General features: G+C 38.8%; 1 protein-coding gene across 1 annotated transcript in view; it reads right to left on the bottom strand.

Moving 5' to 3' along the window:
* Positions 1-745: 745 nt before the first annotated feature.
* The window catches only part of pcxa (pyruvate carboxylase a), a 127,627-nt gene continuing 111,752 nt past the window's right edge, over positions 746-16,620 (bottom strand). The window contains exons 15-21 of the mRNA XM_077233301.1: positions 14,886-15,126; positions 14,438-14,687; positions 9,759-10,003; positions 6,126-6,305; positions 4,247-4,495; positions 3,939-4,079; positions 746-3,071 (exon numbers count right to left, since the gene is read on the bottom strand). Coding sequence (XP_077089416.1) covers positions 2,820-3,071; positions 3,939-4,079; positions 4,247-4,495; positions 6,126-6,305; positions 9,759-10,003; positions 14,438-14,687; positions 14,886-15,126 — 1,558 coding nt within the window. The 3' untranslated portion in view covers positions 746-2,819. The remainder of the gene's footprint in view (positions 3,072-3,938; positions 4,080-4,246; positions 4,496-6,125; positions 6,306-9,758; positions 10,004-14,437; positions 14,688-14,885; positions 15,127-16,620) is intronic.

The raw sequence follows: 16,620 nt of genomic DNA, 5'->3' as shown, positions 1-16,620 counted from the left end.
ATTCACACCTATACTTGGGTCATTGTGTTTCATCTCAATTAAAAAGTTCTAAAATTAGGTTTTATTTAATGCTGAAGTAATTCTCCCTCTAATTAAACACCCACTGTCATCATATTTATGAGATACATCAGATACGAGACTGACCAACATAACAAACAAGCCCTGCAGAGCTTCATCCACATATATCAATCCATCAGCTGAACAAATCAACTCACCCCACACTTGCTGCCAGAATAGAACAAGCATATGGATGCACAGGGGAGCTTCATCCATCACTCCTACATTATCCCACAATCCTATATTCCGTTTTGCCACAAGCGCACCAATATGGAGCCATCAGTCAGCAGTATCATTGGCAGGCTGACTATCCCCAATCATAAGACTTTAAGAAGCTAATTAACTTAATTATTCACATGATGGATCTTATATTATTCCATCTCTTCCTTTATACAGATGGTTTCTCCCAGCCACATGTAGCAGGCAGACGGACGATCAATAAGCAGAGTTTATTTGAGGCATGTGATGTCATCCGCACGTGAGATCCCATGATTGTAGATATTGATCTGAATGGAACCCACTCAAAGACTGACTCATAAAAAAATAATGTCAAGCTATTTTTAACGTGTGGTTTGTGCATTCACGTGAATATCGACTGCAAATCCTTGAGAGAATGAATCGAAACAATTGCATCACCACGTGTTTAAGGTTTGATTTATGTGCTAAAATAACCAAACAAGACACAAGAGACCATCTGTTAACTTTTATTTATTGATTTATTTATACATTTTCTCCAACATTTTAAATGCTAAAATAACACACAAGGGTATGGTGCATTAGTATTTGCATAATATAATTCTCATTATCAAAACAGATCGAAAAAGATGAACTTCACAGAAATAAAGATTTTCAAATGGAAAGATAACGATGAATGCTATTAAAGGTATCAGATCTGAAATGTCACACAGATTAGTTCCAATTCCCTTCAGAACATTCCCAATTTCAAACAGTCTATGCACAGAAATATTTACCCTGTAAATTTACCCAGTTTGAATTAACAATGTGCCAAGTAGATATGCATCAGCAACATATTCTACATTAAGACGGTGCATGACCCATTTAACAACTTTGATACCGCATTATTTACAGCACAAAGTGTCAACCACTTCTCGACTCAAAAACTCATTGAACATTTCTCCAGATATTTTCAGACACCTCGTCAGTGCCACATACATGATATGGGAACCAAATAAAAGTCCAAAAGCCAACAGGAATCTTCCCTCTCACAACAAATCCCCTAATTCTGTGCCTATCACAATTCCTAGGCACTGTACTCATGTAAACTGAGATGCATTTGTCAAATAACACAGAGGAACAATCTCAAATAGGACTGTGGTGATGAGATGGATTTTTAAGAGAACCAACCACAGACGTTTTGTGCTCTGAAATCAACATCTAAACAACACTAGCTTAATTTTAATGGCAACATCCATTTGAAGGGACGATCATTACATTTATGGGCTTGTACAATTCACACAGTTAAAACAACGTGCTCTAGTCTCCACCTTGGGATGTTATGATAAGCAATAAGAAAATATCCACGTTGCAGGCTATTGGTCCTCATGAAGAATTGATCTACATTTTAAGTCAAGACTGATAAAACTATTTCAGACGCACCCCAATGGACCTCGTTTGCCACAAAAGCCATGTGTCTCGTAGAGTTCAGGCTGAGTGCTTTCTATTAATTGAATGCCGTTGAATAAAACCTCTCATTATATGTTACGAATTATATCAATCGTGTTCAACAAGGGAAATTAAAGAAAGGTGGAGAATACAGCCGTTCAGAGTCATTACACCAGCCATGAGGCATCTGCTGCTAAGGGGAATGTAACAGGACAGTGAAATAAATTCACATTAAGACTGAGAGCAATTGGAACACAAGCACAAGATGAGCCCTGGGAAAAGGACGTTCCCTCTAAAGCCAACGTTCCAACTCAATATGCGCAGAAGCTACCGCGGAGTCTATAAGTGCTCTTGAATATAGACTCATTGATCCTCGTTGGCCTCAATGGGGCTCACTTCAGCCCAAAACATCTGGGTAACTATTCTCCACCTTTGCATGAAATACAACTCAAGTGTAAGGCTCAGGAGACGGGGTCAGATCCATTCTTGCCCTTACGTTCCCAGCAACAAAGCAAGCAAGGCCATTGGTCAAAACATTGGGTAAATGAGACACGGCAATCTGTCTCAAAATAAATTGCATTCGCCTAGTAATTCAAGTAAGATCCTCTCTGACATAAGACTTCTATCCATAAGGGATGGATTGTGCATATGATTTTGTGAGAATTGTTTCAGTTTTTTAGTGCTTTTAGTTTATGTAAACAATCATGACCAAAGTGACGGAACATCTGTGTGCAATATTCAATGTGACTAGGAATTCAACTAGTTAAATCTCGTTCTGTCAATTTATTGCTTGCTATATTTTCAGTGTAAATCTTAAAGTTTTTTACTACATTCAATAATACTAATTAAAGACTGACAAACATTTCTCGGTCAACAGAATAACACTAGCTCACATCCTCATCACACATAAATTACAGTGACTGAGGATCACAAAAGCACATATGACACAACAGCCAAAGAATTTAAGCTTGAAAGTACAAGCGTTTTCAGAATCATCCATTGTTTTCTGAGATCCAGTAAAAATAAGCTTCTACTAAAAGGTGTTAGCCTCTATATCTGTGTGTGTAACTAAAGTTTGTGTGTTTAGCCTTGCAGGGATTGGCCGTGGTGATGTTTCCTGCTGTTGACCATCATGATATCTATTCGGTGATTTCCAGAATAAGATCATCTCCTTCCAGGGTGCTGTCGGTGGTCACGTAGATCTTGGCCACGATGCCGGAGAGAGGAGAGTTCACCACCGTTTCCATCTTCATGGCGCTGAGGACGCAGAGCGGTTGTCCTTTCTCCACCTGCTGGCCCTGCTTCACTTTCACCTCTACCACCTTACCGGGCATAGGAGCTCCAATCTGCCCACGTACGTCTTTCAGGGCTTTAGGGTGGAAATGCATCTCCTACAAATCCAAGAAAATTGATACAGGTTGGCAGGACTTCAGTTTCATTTACACACACACGCAAGCACACTCTATTCCTATTCTGCCTCAGTTGAAGCGGCAGCACGGATCAAGCGCACGTGAAAGATCATCTCATCCTCTTTACTAATAGTTAGTTACAGCATTAAATAAACATGGGTGAACACCAGACGGTATGTTGAAAGATACATCACAACTTAAACGAAATGAATCCTGTTTCATGAAATGACTCCGTGTTTATATCAGGGAAAGACGTCAATAAAGCAGCTTTCTAGGCAATACAATCTTATAACGTTTTATTTACCTCAAGTAAGCTACCCATTGTCCATAACCTCAGTTAGGTAGAAAAAATAAACTCCAGAGAGCATTTTGCTAAATATAGGCACTATACCTCAGTCATTTTTTACTTAAAGGGATACTTCAGGATTTAGCATTAAGCTTTGTATCAGTAGAAAACCAGTAGTATTTTCGAATTACCGTGCGTCCCCCCCTCATATCCCCCTGATATGAGAGATTTGTGTATTTTTAGTCTGGAAAAAATCCTCAGATGACGCAAAAATCGCATTTTGCGTCATCGGAGGATTTTTGGGCCAGAGGCTTAAAACTACAGCCAGTACTAGTAGCTAGTTCCGCATGTTTTCACCACGTCCATATGGGGCGGGATCTCACTCACACAATGTAAAGATAGTGTCACCCATCTTTCTGTAGAAGCTAAGCTAACAGGCTCTTGCTCTGTGTATAACGTTTGCATTGTAAGCTAATCACAATGGCGGAAGGTAGTTTTGAAGTTGAAATGGCAGGAAGAAAAATCCCTCCCTTTAAAGTTGTAAGTAAAATTCAGAAACACACCTTCATGGCCACAGTGTCTTTGACCAGGACGGATCTCAGCTGACCATTGAGCTCGAAGAACACCTCTCTCTGACCGGCTTTATTAAGGTCTCCGAGAGCCAGAGCCTTGATATGAAGCGTCTTGCCTCGCTCCAACTCCACCTGAGACAGACAGCAGAGATACAAGCACAGGAAATAAGGAACTGATGCTTGGAATGTAGGAATGGATCATGGATGTCAGGATGATTTATGGCACAGTAACAGCAAATAAAAATGTGAGGCTACTTCAGTTTAATAATTTATTTATTAAAAAAAAGAAATACTCCCACCTCAAACTCTTCAGCAATCTTAGGTCCATCCAGGAAGAGTCTAGTGTCCAGACAATCCACAGGCCCAAAGGTTCTAGTGAATTCTTTGAACTCCTGGAACACTTTGGGGTACATGGCTGCTGACATCACATCCTCAGGGGTGATTTCATCACCGTAAGCTTCTTGCAGCTGCTTCTCCAAGGCCTGGAAATCCATGGAAGGCAGGGTAGCTCCAGGACGTCCTTCCACACGAGGAAGAGACTTCAAAACCTGTGCCACAAATAAGTGATGAGAGCCTGAGAAAAGAGCAGGTGCCTGAACAGACAATAAACGTATATTTCCTCAAATATTGGTGCTACACTGTATTTTCAAGCTGCTCATAAGCGGATGATGTAGAGCGTTTGCAATCCCCCTAAGACCCACACAGAATCCAGGAATATTTATAACCGATCATTACAGGAGCAGGATTAATCTCTCCCTATTGCTTCATTTAGTTGAATTCAAGAGGCTGAAGAATCAAGCGCAAGTTGTGAAGAATTAAATATGAAATAATGAAATGTCAGTATTTTTATTCTGTAGAACAGAAAAGACTTCAGAATACCCACCACAGACCTAAATAAAACTATTTTTGTACAAGCAAACAAACGCTTGCATAATTATGAGCAATATTAATGTTACAAACCAGATGGGGGAAAAAATAAGGTCAGTGCCAAGTTGCTCAAATGTGTTTGTTATCTAAAATATATGCAAAGCAGATGGCCTACAAATTCTGAAAAAGAGACATTGTAAATAAATTAGCTTCATAATTGCATGCTTAAAAAATCTTTTGCACAAGCATTGTCAGAGAAACAGCTAATCTTGCACAGGAATGGCTTCTGGGTATTTGGGGCGTTCAAGACAAAAGGAATAATATGGTTTTCGCTTGCGTATCTCTGACAAGCACAACACAGTGTTAATGCACTCCAGAGACTGAAGGGAGACACAGAGAAACCCTCTCAAGACAAACATCATTGCGATCAACCCAAACTCTTCAGTGAAAGAGCTGAAGCTTATTTTGCCCACCACAGAGATATTCAATAACTAGTTTCCTCTTCTTTCTGATCTCAACTCAAGCCAAGCTGAGACTTAAACTCGGGTTCAACTTACTTTACAACGATCGAATCTAAATCCTTCCTCTGACCCTTTTACCTAACCTTCATCCCAACCTCTGTCCCCACAGAATATCTTGATTCCATATTATCTGTGATTCTTTTTTTACCATGGCTACGAAATTACCATGGCTATTAAACTAATAGGATAGGATTCTGAACATCAGTCCTCTGTTGGTCACACACACAGGGTAATTATAGTTAACTAAAACGATAAAAAAAAACACACACACACAAAAAACATTTTCATTACTTGAAATGAAATAAAATAACAAATAAAATATAAAAAAAATAAAACACTGTGTGAAATGCATTCGCAGATCATATCGCCCCTGATCCGTAATCTATAACCTTTAACCTTACACCTTAACCTAGACACTAAATCCTGCCAAGTTGCTACCTTAAATTTTAACCTTAAACACTATTCACAACTTATTTTGTGTTCAACAGATATTTTAAAGAGTTTTATTTAAAGAACACTGAACCCCATTGACCCCCTGCAACAACAGTTAAAAAACATTTTTGAGTTCCACAGTAGAGAAAAGTCATACAGGATTGGAACGACATGAAGGTGAGTGAATGGTCACCAAATCTTCATTTTTGGGTACACTATACCTTAAAGAACATGATTTTCCACCCACTAAAAACCACGGCTGTAAAACATGAATAGCCATACAGCATTTAATAAAGTATCTTGACACACTAGTTGTATTTCAGCAGATTGAGTGATAAATGCGCTGTGAATATCGTACCTTTGACCTGAAGGGCTCCGGGAATCCTCCGTGGGGGATGCCAATGTGTCCTTGCAGGAACTCTACCACGGAGAGGGGGAAAGACAGCTCATCTGCACTCTCCTCCACTTCTGCCCGGGTCAGAGAGTTCTGCACCATGAACTGTGCCAGATCGCCCACAATCTTAGAGGAGGGTGTCACCTGAATGGAGGGGATGAGAGAAGGACAGATAAAAGTGAGAAATGAAAAGACATGCTTGCTTAGGCCTCCATCGATACATCTCAGCTCTCCACCAGCCCAACCAGCCAATCTAAACTAGGAGTAAGAGAGGAGACGAGGTGCAGTGGCAAACAGAAACACGGCTTAGGGAGTAGATAACATTTGCGTCGTAAGGACAAAAGGGAGAAAAATGTGAGAAAGAGAGAACGGAGAGGCGCTAATGAAACCCGGCGCTAACCGTCGCTTAAGCAGCGCTCCGCTCAGCCTCGATATTGACAATATTAACAGCGAGGGGACTCCGAGAACAGAAAGCCGACTATCTTCGATCATTTAATTAAGCCCAGGGAAATGAAAAGCAGCAAGGCAAGACCAAACGCTCACAGACGCCTTTGATTGGAGGAGATCAGTCAGAGCCTCTCTGAAACACAACAGATAAGCTTTCCTTAAAGCTCTTCCCAGTTGATCTGTCTCTGGGCCATAGGAGACAGGGACAGGATTATTTATTCACTCCTCCTTTCTGCCCCGTTTTTTTGCCATGTTATTTTTATTCAATTTCATCTGGAGATTGAGACGGTTGCAACGGAATCAGAGGGAGGAGGAGGAGAACGAGCAATTAAATCTGTGATTCAGAGAGGAGCTCTCGGGTCCACAGTGCTCATGATCTTGTGATCGTGAGCGGATTTCAAGAGTGAGGGTGAGACCCTTTTGAGTGCAGGGGGTGATAATTAAGCCCTATTTAACCAGGGAGAATGTTGCATACAAGGGCTTTAAACTGCACGTTTGTGACGGTCAAGTGACAATTACGGCGTATTAATAATCTTAAATATTCCATTCACTGATGGAGCAAGAGAAAAAACAGAACTTCTTCATGATTCTAAAGCATGCACTTATTTGCTAATCTTATATTTCATGATTGGCCATCTTCAAATGCAATGAAGGGGGGAAATTGATTTAAATCTCTGAAAGGACTGATTATAGAATAGAAATCTGATTTAAATCTCTGAAAGGACTGATTATAGAGTAGAAATCTAAAAATGATCTGGATTTCACATTATACAGGAAGTACAGAATATGAAATTGGATTTTAAGTAAACAGAGCCAGACTGAATATTGACCACTTATTTCCACTATCCAGTATCTAGCTGACTACCTGTGGTTGCACAGCACATTAATATTGATCAAAACATATTCTACACCAGTAAATATTCTAAATTATTCCTAGAGTTCTTACATTTTATGAATAAAAAATTGATTTAAAGTTTACCTGTAGTCAATCATTTTTGATCTTTAAATCTTTGATCACCAAAATGACATTTCAACGTCTTTTTTCCAGTGAAAAAAATTATTCATGTCTTAAAATAGCATGAATGTAACTCTACAAACTTCCTTCAAATAGTATATATGTGGATCCATGAATATGCAAATGAGCCTAGCCTCCACCCACTCATACAGGCTCGTCTACAAGTCTATGTATCCGAATGGTAATGTGTTTTATGTACCGCTCTTTACAACGTCGGACACATAACGCTAATTAATATGTTTAGCCTTTGGCTTGACTACGTTATCAAACAGTTTATTTAGTAATTTGTGGCTAATGTTACACAAACCATGTTCCCGTTCGCCATCTTGGAGTGAGACAGCGGAGAAAATACTCAGCAATGGTGTTGACTAATGACTTTGCACATGGTTTGTCTTAAAGCATATTAAAAACACCACATAGACATAAGAGTAGTTGACAAAATACTTTTGGAAAAATTACATGTGTTGTGACATGATATTGGATTGACATCAATCTAAAACCAAAAGCGGAATTTTGCTCATTTTATAATCATTAAGCATGCATCTATTAAGTAGACTTAAGTAGGAGACTACATGGAATACTTTACTATTTTTGTGTGTAATCATAATATAATATTTAATAGTATAAACTAAGCGAAACATATTTTTAATAAGTTGCAAAGTGATGTTAAGTGTTAAATAAATAAAACAATTATTAATTATTATCATCGTGAAAACATGATTTTATGCTGATAATTATATCTTATGGTAGACTTCTCAGATGACTGACACATTTTTAAAAGCTTTAAAGCTTTCTCTTCAGAGATGGCTTTTATTATTTGAAGAGCTAGAGTGTTTCGACGCGATTGAGTGCCCGATCACACTTTTTTTTCTAGTTTCACAGAAAAAATATAAGGAGAATTAAGAATCAATTCCAGTTGAAAATTAAAGGAAAAAAAAGGCAAAATCCTTTATATGTGTATAAGGGCATTCAAGGAGGTAGCAGGACGTTTTTAAACCAATCTGTCCAACAAAGCCTTTGAATAGATGATGTGCATTAGATATAACAAGCACAAGTGTTGTAAAAACTAAATATTTTGTAAGAGGGGAAATTGGTGCTACACATTGGCGGATTGCATTTGACCAAAATAACTCAAATTATAACAATACTTTTGAACATACCTAACATTAAAATAAGCAAGCAAGGAACAGGACACGAGTGACGATAAAAGGAATGACTCAGAAGAGTGTGATCATTTGACAACATCACGACTCTGTTTTCAAGCGTGTGCAATTTAACAACTGAGGAAATAATTAGCTAAAAGGTGTGGTGTCTTTGGCACCATATAAAGACTAGACTCATGAGGATCTGGATTATTATAAGCAATAACACACATGAAGGGTTAAAAGGGTTCATCATGACACCATACACACCACTTCATGTACTACTGCATTGATATTTTCATTTTTTATATTTTCCAGTCATCATGTTGAAAAGCATTATGGCATTTCATGAGAAATGAGCTGACCCGAGTCCTCGTCTGACAATCACAGTGCAAAATTACGCCCTACTTTTTTATGGCCTTAATTCTGGAAGATTTTTTTTCAATTAATTTTCTCCAAATGGATTTCTAATAAAGAATTCTACAGAAAACCAGCTCCATGAAAAAACAAAACCAGCTCCGTGAAGAATTACTACATTATAAGCTACAATATTCAGGCATCGAAAGCAATTGCACAATATAAAACTACTTATTTACAGTAATTTATAAGTATAAAATACAATATATTTTAAGTGCATTGCAAAATAATCAGCTAAAATATATATAAATATATGCACAATGCATGGGAGTCGGTGTTCACCACTTTTTCACTGTAATTTTTACCCCATCTATGATGAGTCAAATCCAGGTTTTTGGGTAGTATAGTTTGTCACCGTAAATTCAGCTCTAAAGCTGCGGTCTTTTTTTTTTAAGTAGTATATTACAACTTTTGAGCTCATGGCAGGTCTGTATTCAAAAGTTAATACTTTATTGCTAAAGATTAATTTCACTATGGGAGAAAAAAAATGGGACAACCTGATTGTTGCATCCTGTTAGAATCCATCACAAATAACTAAAAATAGGTTTGAAAATGAAAATAAAGAGAATTGCTCACTTTGATGAGGTCACCGAGCAGCTTGTTGGCTTCTGCGTAGGCTTTCTTCACCTCCTTAAACTTGTTCCCCAGCCCCATACTGTGCGCTTGGAAGTGGAGATTGGTGTACTGGCCACCCGGGATCTCGTTCTCATAGACATCAGAATTCCCAGACTTCATGGTGGCGGTGCAGTCAAATGGGGCATAAATGCCTCGGGTCACCTCCCAATACTCACTGTAGTCAAAGACCTTCTCAAGAGAGATGCCTGAGAAACAATTGTGGGTGAAGTCAAAGAGAAAGAACGAAAGAGAAAAAAAAAGACAGGATGAGAGATCATTAGCCTACCAAGAGGAATAAGCAATCTTAGAACAAGTAGCACAACAAATGACTGTCTGACATTAATATTTAATCAGAAATAATGAAAGTCCTCATATCTTTAACAGACTGTACCGGCTAATCAGGCATTCTTCCAAAGCTTTTAATCAGTCCTCGAAAGCTCAGCACACAGGGGCCTGTATGTGGTAGAAGCAGGGAATTGGTGGCGGAGCATAGATTGCTTCCTGCCACTCAAGGCTTCATCATTTACCAGCAGCAGTCAGTCAATTAATCAATCAATGAGGCGCACCACTTGCAACAGAGTTTACATGCTCGTTTGGCTCCCTCATCCTCACTAATTGCCCATCGCTGTGATCACAATAGTTTTCCTGTGCAAAAGATAACACACGCACAAACACGCTGTAACGTGTGCACGCACCCGTTTACCGGAGAGCGACTGCAGGACTCATGACAACGCACTCATAAAACTCGCTTGCATGCATTTTTCTTGCTGCCACCCGACTACAAGCTATTAGGCACTATTGATGTTATGGTGTAAAAGCAGCGTGTCCAGCTCCTCCCCACGAAGACTGATCAATCAGCACACGTCAGTCAGCTGGGGAATCGATCTCTGGCCACACGGCCTTTACCGTGATGAACTGGCTTGAACAGAAGAAGAGAGAGAGAGAGAAAGAGACTATGGGAGGCGGAGGGGCCGGAGCAGGACAATGAGAGATTGATAGAGTGGAGCGAGAAAGGCAGATTAGAAAATGACAAGGTGAGAGAGAAAGTTGAAGGAGAATTGGCAAAATGACAGGATGTTATATCTATCCATCTGTCCATCCATCCATCTTGATAGACCGATAAGTAGCTTCACAAAACAAATCCTCACTGACAACTTGGCATGTTTTCGCAGGGAAACTTTAAACCTTTATCTTCTCCTTTTTTCAATTCAATTCTGTATTTGCATCCTTTACTGTGGAAATGTTTGTAAAATAGGGATTTATTTCCCCTGTAAAATAGGGAAACAACAGACCGAAAAGTATATTTTTGGATGGATGGATGAATGGACGGACGGACGGACTTGACATAGGATGGATGGATTAGATAGATGGATGGTGACTGGATGAAGGAAGCATAGATAAGAAACATTGGATGGATGGATGAATGGATTAAATGGATGAATGGGTGAATGGATGGATAGACAGACAGAAGGGTGGATGGATGGAGAAAGGATATATGGATAGTTTAGAAATATTGGATAGATGGACGAATGGATTAGAAATATAAGATGGATGGTTGATGGATGGATGGTGGAAGGATGGATAGATAGATTAGAAATATTAGATGGATGGATGGATGGATGGAAGGATAGATAGATGAATAGGCAGAACAGAAGATGGATAGACATGACAGACAGACATAGATAGGTGGATAGATGGATTATAAATATTAGATAGATAGATAGATATTTAGATGGATAGATGGATACATATTTTGATCTTAGATTTCATTTTTCGTCTATGTTGTAAGGTTCAGGCGGAGGTTCAGTAGGAGAGAACAAATGGCATGTTTGAGGAATATTAATGCCATGTGTACTCTAGTGTAATAAGAATCGAGCATGTGTCAGCGCTGTCTCTTCCTTTTCACATCAACACATACAAGCAGCTTGTTTTAAAAAGCTGTAAACAGGTGATTAATACTGGATGTTGCATATGGCAAAAAAACTGTGTGTGGAGAGACAGAGACTACAATAACACTGCCACAGGAATCCTGAAAACCTGCAAATAATACAATTACCTAGGAAACACCTCCTGGAGTGAAAACCAAAGAAACGTGAGGTACTGTGAACGAGGGGGAATGGGTGAATCTTAAGGTAATAAAGGTGAATCAACGAAAGTGTGAACACCTCATCATGTGACCGCTCTGATGCGTCTCATACTGCCAAAGTCACACGCCCACGGGATGTGGAGCTCCAGAAGAGGGGGGGGGGGGGGGGGGGGGGGTATCTATACACAAAGCATGGACTTTCATAATAACAGCATTCAGGGATTTCCACAGCATACATCTCTGTGCTTCATTAATGTGTTGTTTGATAGCTTAATTAGCAAGTGCTAATAAATTATATTAAAAGGTTGGTTCACCCAAAAATGAAAATTCTGTCATGAAGATCTTTTTGATGAAATCTGAGAGCTTTCTGTCCCTCCATTGACAGTCTACGCAAATGAAACTTTGACGCTACAAAAAGTTGCAGGTTCGGTCGAACTTCTGTTTGCTGATCAATGTTTATATGTGAATAAAAGCCTAAATTCAATCTGTTCATCATATAAAGCGACGAGTCTCTTCGGAAAATTTGTTGCGCAGCTGTCTATGGAGGGACAAAATGAAGACGAAATGAAGGTGAGTAACTGACAGAATTTTCATTTTTGGGTGAACTTACACATCCTGTATATTATAACAGTGTGAGAGCTACTGTAAAGGCTAGTTCACACTGTCCCAGCAAACAGATTGAGCGTATACTAAAGTTATAACCGTTTCTCTGATTTGGCTAAGCAACATTAGAAAGAAAGTTTGCTGATGGCTGAAATAAAACATATATACACACACACATATATATATATATATTTATATAACCTATGCTGCAATGTAATGTTTATTAGATATTCAAAGACTTATTTAAATAATACAGTAAAAATGGATATTTACTAAATGCCAATAGTATAGAAGAAATGATTATATGTTATTCTATTAATAATAATAACAGAGATGCAAACACTAATACTTTTTCATTTACCATTTATTATCTCTATCTCACAGAACTGTTAAAAAAGACAGTAGGCAAATGAAGATGGAGAACTGAAGCTCATGACCATCTGCACTATCAAATTAAAACACTTATCCCCTAATTCCAAAAGTGCTGATGTACAATATATCAGAAACATATCGGCTATCAGCAGGTATAAGAGAATTAAATGTATCAGTATTGGTCAATATTGAATATTCAATTGTTCATTTACCATATTTTTATATTTAAATTACCTTTACCATCATCTGACTAACACTGTTAAATGCATTCTTTAGTAAATCTCAAAAGGAAAATATAAAATTTTCATACTGTATATTATAATGCTGTGATGCCTAAATTCACTTATAGCATTTAAAATGATAGAAAATAGTATTCAATTTTAATACTGGTCAAAACATTAAAATAATAATCAGCTCATCAGTATTGACCAGAATATTAAAATCAATTTATCCCTAGTTGTATGGAATCAACCACATGGTCCACCACAGAGTGACCACACTCCACAGTCTCTGTCCACAAACACACACACCCTACGGCGAGAAGGCCCAACGGGGCATGACTCATCAGTGAAGGTTAAGCACCAGCAGCCACAGTAATGTAACAATTAAGGAAATGTCAATGGGTCAGAAACCAACATCCAAATGATGTCTGTCCGCTCTGACCCTTCTCTCTCTACTCTTTTCATTCACCCAAATATCATTTTTCTTTTTCTTCTACTCCTTCCGTAGCTGACTGGCCATGCCGTGTTATCATTTTTTCCTTTCTTTCATTATCACTACTGCTCTGCTCTGTTTGCTTTTCTTCCTTTTTCAGCTGACTTCCCATGACCTCATTCACAACTGGATTATGGAGGGGAAATAAATATTAAGAGAATGAAAGTTTGGGAGCATTTGCATGAAATGAGGCACAGTAGGTCGAAAAAAAGAGTGTAAAATAGGTGTGTTGAATATTAAAAACCCATGAAGAGCATTTCGGGTTGTGGTAAGAAGGGTGAGGAGCCATTTTTCTCATGCATAAAGACATGATTATAGCTTTTATGATAGAAGAAGAATGTTCACATCATGTTCCCTTTAACACATGACCTAGAAAACGAGTGATGGGCTGTATCATGGAAAACCAGGCAAACTAAAATAAATGAGGAACTGTTTCATATGCACAGAAAACAAAACAACCAATTTATCACTATAAAACCATGTCCTAACAAGAATGAGACAAAGTTACCAGCAACAAACTTTTTTCCTCACTGAATGCAAAACTGAGTCACACAACAATCAAAGTCAATATGATCATATTTGATGTTTAATTTAGTGTACAGTTTTGTGGAGATTTTGGACCAATGAGGTGCCACAGTGTGGATACCCAGTGGTTCTATTATCCATCTCGCTCTGTCTATCCATCTCTCCACCCACCCACCCACCGACCCACCCATCCACCCATCCACCCATCCACCCACCCATCCACCCATCCACCCATCCACCCATCCATCCATCCATCCATCCATCCATCCATCCATCCACCCATCATATAATATATTGTATATCAGCTCTAACAAGACACAGTTTGTTTGACAGTCCTCACCAGTATTGAGTTTGGTGCCTTTGGCACATGCCACTATGGCACCCATGCTGGGCTGGGACGTCATTCCTGCCATGGAGTCAACTGCCACGTCCACAATGTCTGCTCCGGCCTCTGCACATGCCAGCATGGCAGCCACTCCAGCCCCTGCGGTGTCGTGAGTGTGCACGTGGATCGGGACGTCTGGGAACCGGTCTCTTAGCGCGGCGACCAGCAAACGGCCAGAGTCAGGTTTCAGAAGACCCGCCATGTCCTGCAGAGCGGAGAGACAGAAGGAGAAAATAAAAAGTAAGAGAAGAGCACAATAAACAAACGGAGACAGTGATGCAGTGGTATTTTATGTGTGGGTGGAGGCAGAGTGGGAGCAGCAGTCGAGATGAAAGAGTGAGCAAGAGTTGAGGTTAACAAAACAGACATGGATAAAAAAAAACAAAAATAAACAAACCACTACCTTGATGCAAAGGATGTGCGTTCCAGCCTTGACCAGCTCATCTGCTAGTTTCAGATAGTAGTCTAAAGAATATTTCGTCCTCATGGGGTCAGAAACGTCACCGGTGTACGAGATGGCCGCCTCCACCACACCTCCTGCTGCACCTGCTGCCTCCATCCCCAAGAGCATGTTGGGAAGATAGTTCAACGAGTCAAACACACGAAAGATGTCCATACCATTTTCTTTGGCCACCTCACAGAACCTAAACAAAAACAGAGGAAATTATAAGGTAATGAGTCACTGATATCATTCTTGGTACATAAAACATAAAATACAATAAATAAAATATACATTAGATGTAAAAGCTTAAACGTAAAATATATTTAAAACCTCAAAGGCAAAACAGAAATATTTATAAAAACTACTGGACGGATTTAATAAAAAAAACGAAAAAAATCTGAGTTATATTAAAAAATATCCTGGCTCTTCCAAGTCTTACAACGGCAGTGGATTGCAACCAACAGATTGAAGTTCAAAAACGTGCATCCATCCATCCATCATAAACGAACTCCAAAAGGCCTTCTGAAGCAAAACGTTGAGTTTGTGTAAGAAAAATATTCATATTTAAAACTTTGTAAAGTAAAATAACTAGCTTTCGGCCAAACGAACATACGGATTCCACTTACTGTAAGTGTAAAGCGCAACTTATGCGAGTAATGCGACATACAACTGACGCTATTTACACAACGCCATGACGCACTACGCTACTTCTGATGTCATACATTTCGCAAGTTGCGCATTAGGGGCAAGTAGACTGAGTATGGCCGTTTGGCCGGAAGCTGGAGTTTTACTTTGTGTAAGAAGAATATTCATATTTAACATGTTACAAACTCATTGTTTTGCTTCAGAAGGCCTTTATTAACCCACAGGAGGCGTTTGGAGTTCGTTTATGATGGATGGATGCTACGTTTTTGAGCTTCAATCTGTTGGTTGCAATTCACTGCCATTATGAAACTTGGAAGAGCCAGGATATTTTTTAATATAACTCCGATTGTATTCGTCTGAAAGTAGTAAGTCATATACACCTAGGATGGCTTGAGGGTGAGTAAATCATGGGCTAATTTTCATTTCAAAGTGAACTAATCCCTGAACTAACATAATTGCTAAAATAAAAATAAAAACTGATATTATAAAAATAAAAGCTAATTCAAAATATTAATAAATACTATAATAGCACATGAATACTTGTTTACTTTTTTTCTTGTTTACGTTCGTTTACTTTTTAGGTTTAAGAAATACACATGGTCACATTCCTGTTAGCTTTGCTCTTCTACCTTAAGCAAGTATTAGGACCAAGTCAAATGTAATTTGCTTATTTTGCAAAGAGTTTATTCAAGATTTTTTTTATCTATAAGATTTCGATTTGTGTATTTTGGCACTGGAAATGCTGAATAGAAATTGGTAGCAGCCATTTTATGGAAGGTCTGACACAAAGCCATTAAATGAGCAGTAATGCTCCCCAGCTCCACATTCTAATAAGAATTAAAAGCCATCTGAATGGTGCTTAGGGCCAGAGTCAGAACCCAATGATTTTCCCTTTCGTTTGTTAACGTCTGCATTCTTCCGCTGATGTGGAAGAATTCCCCACTTGATTCCTCAAGTGCTTCCTCAAAAGCACAAAAAGAATCATTACTGTAAGTGTAATCTGAATCAGAACATTCAATTCCTTGGGATTCCCGTCTGTAAAAAGATTAGC

This window comes from Siphateles boraxobius, unplaced genomic scaffold (assembly GCF_051911475.1).
Source record: "Siphateles boraxobius isolate OS27281-9 unplaced genomic scaffold, OSU_SipBor_1 18, whole genome shotgun sequence".
NCBI lineage: Eukaryota > Metazoa > Chordata > Actinopteri > Cypriniformes > Leuciscidae > Siphateles > Siphateles boraxobius.
This window is presented reverse-complemented; position numbering and strand designations above follow the sequence as displayed.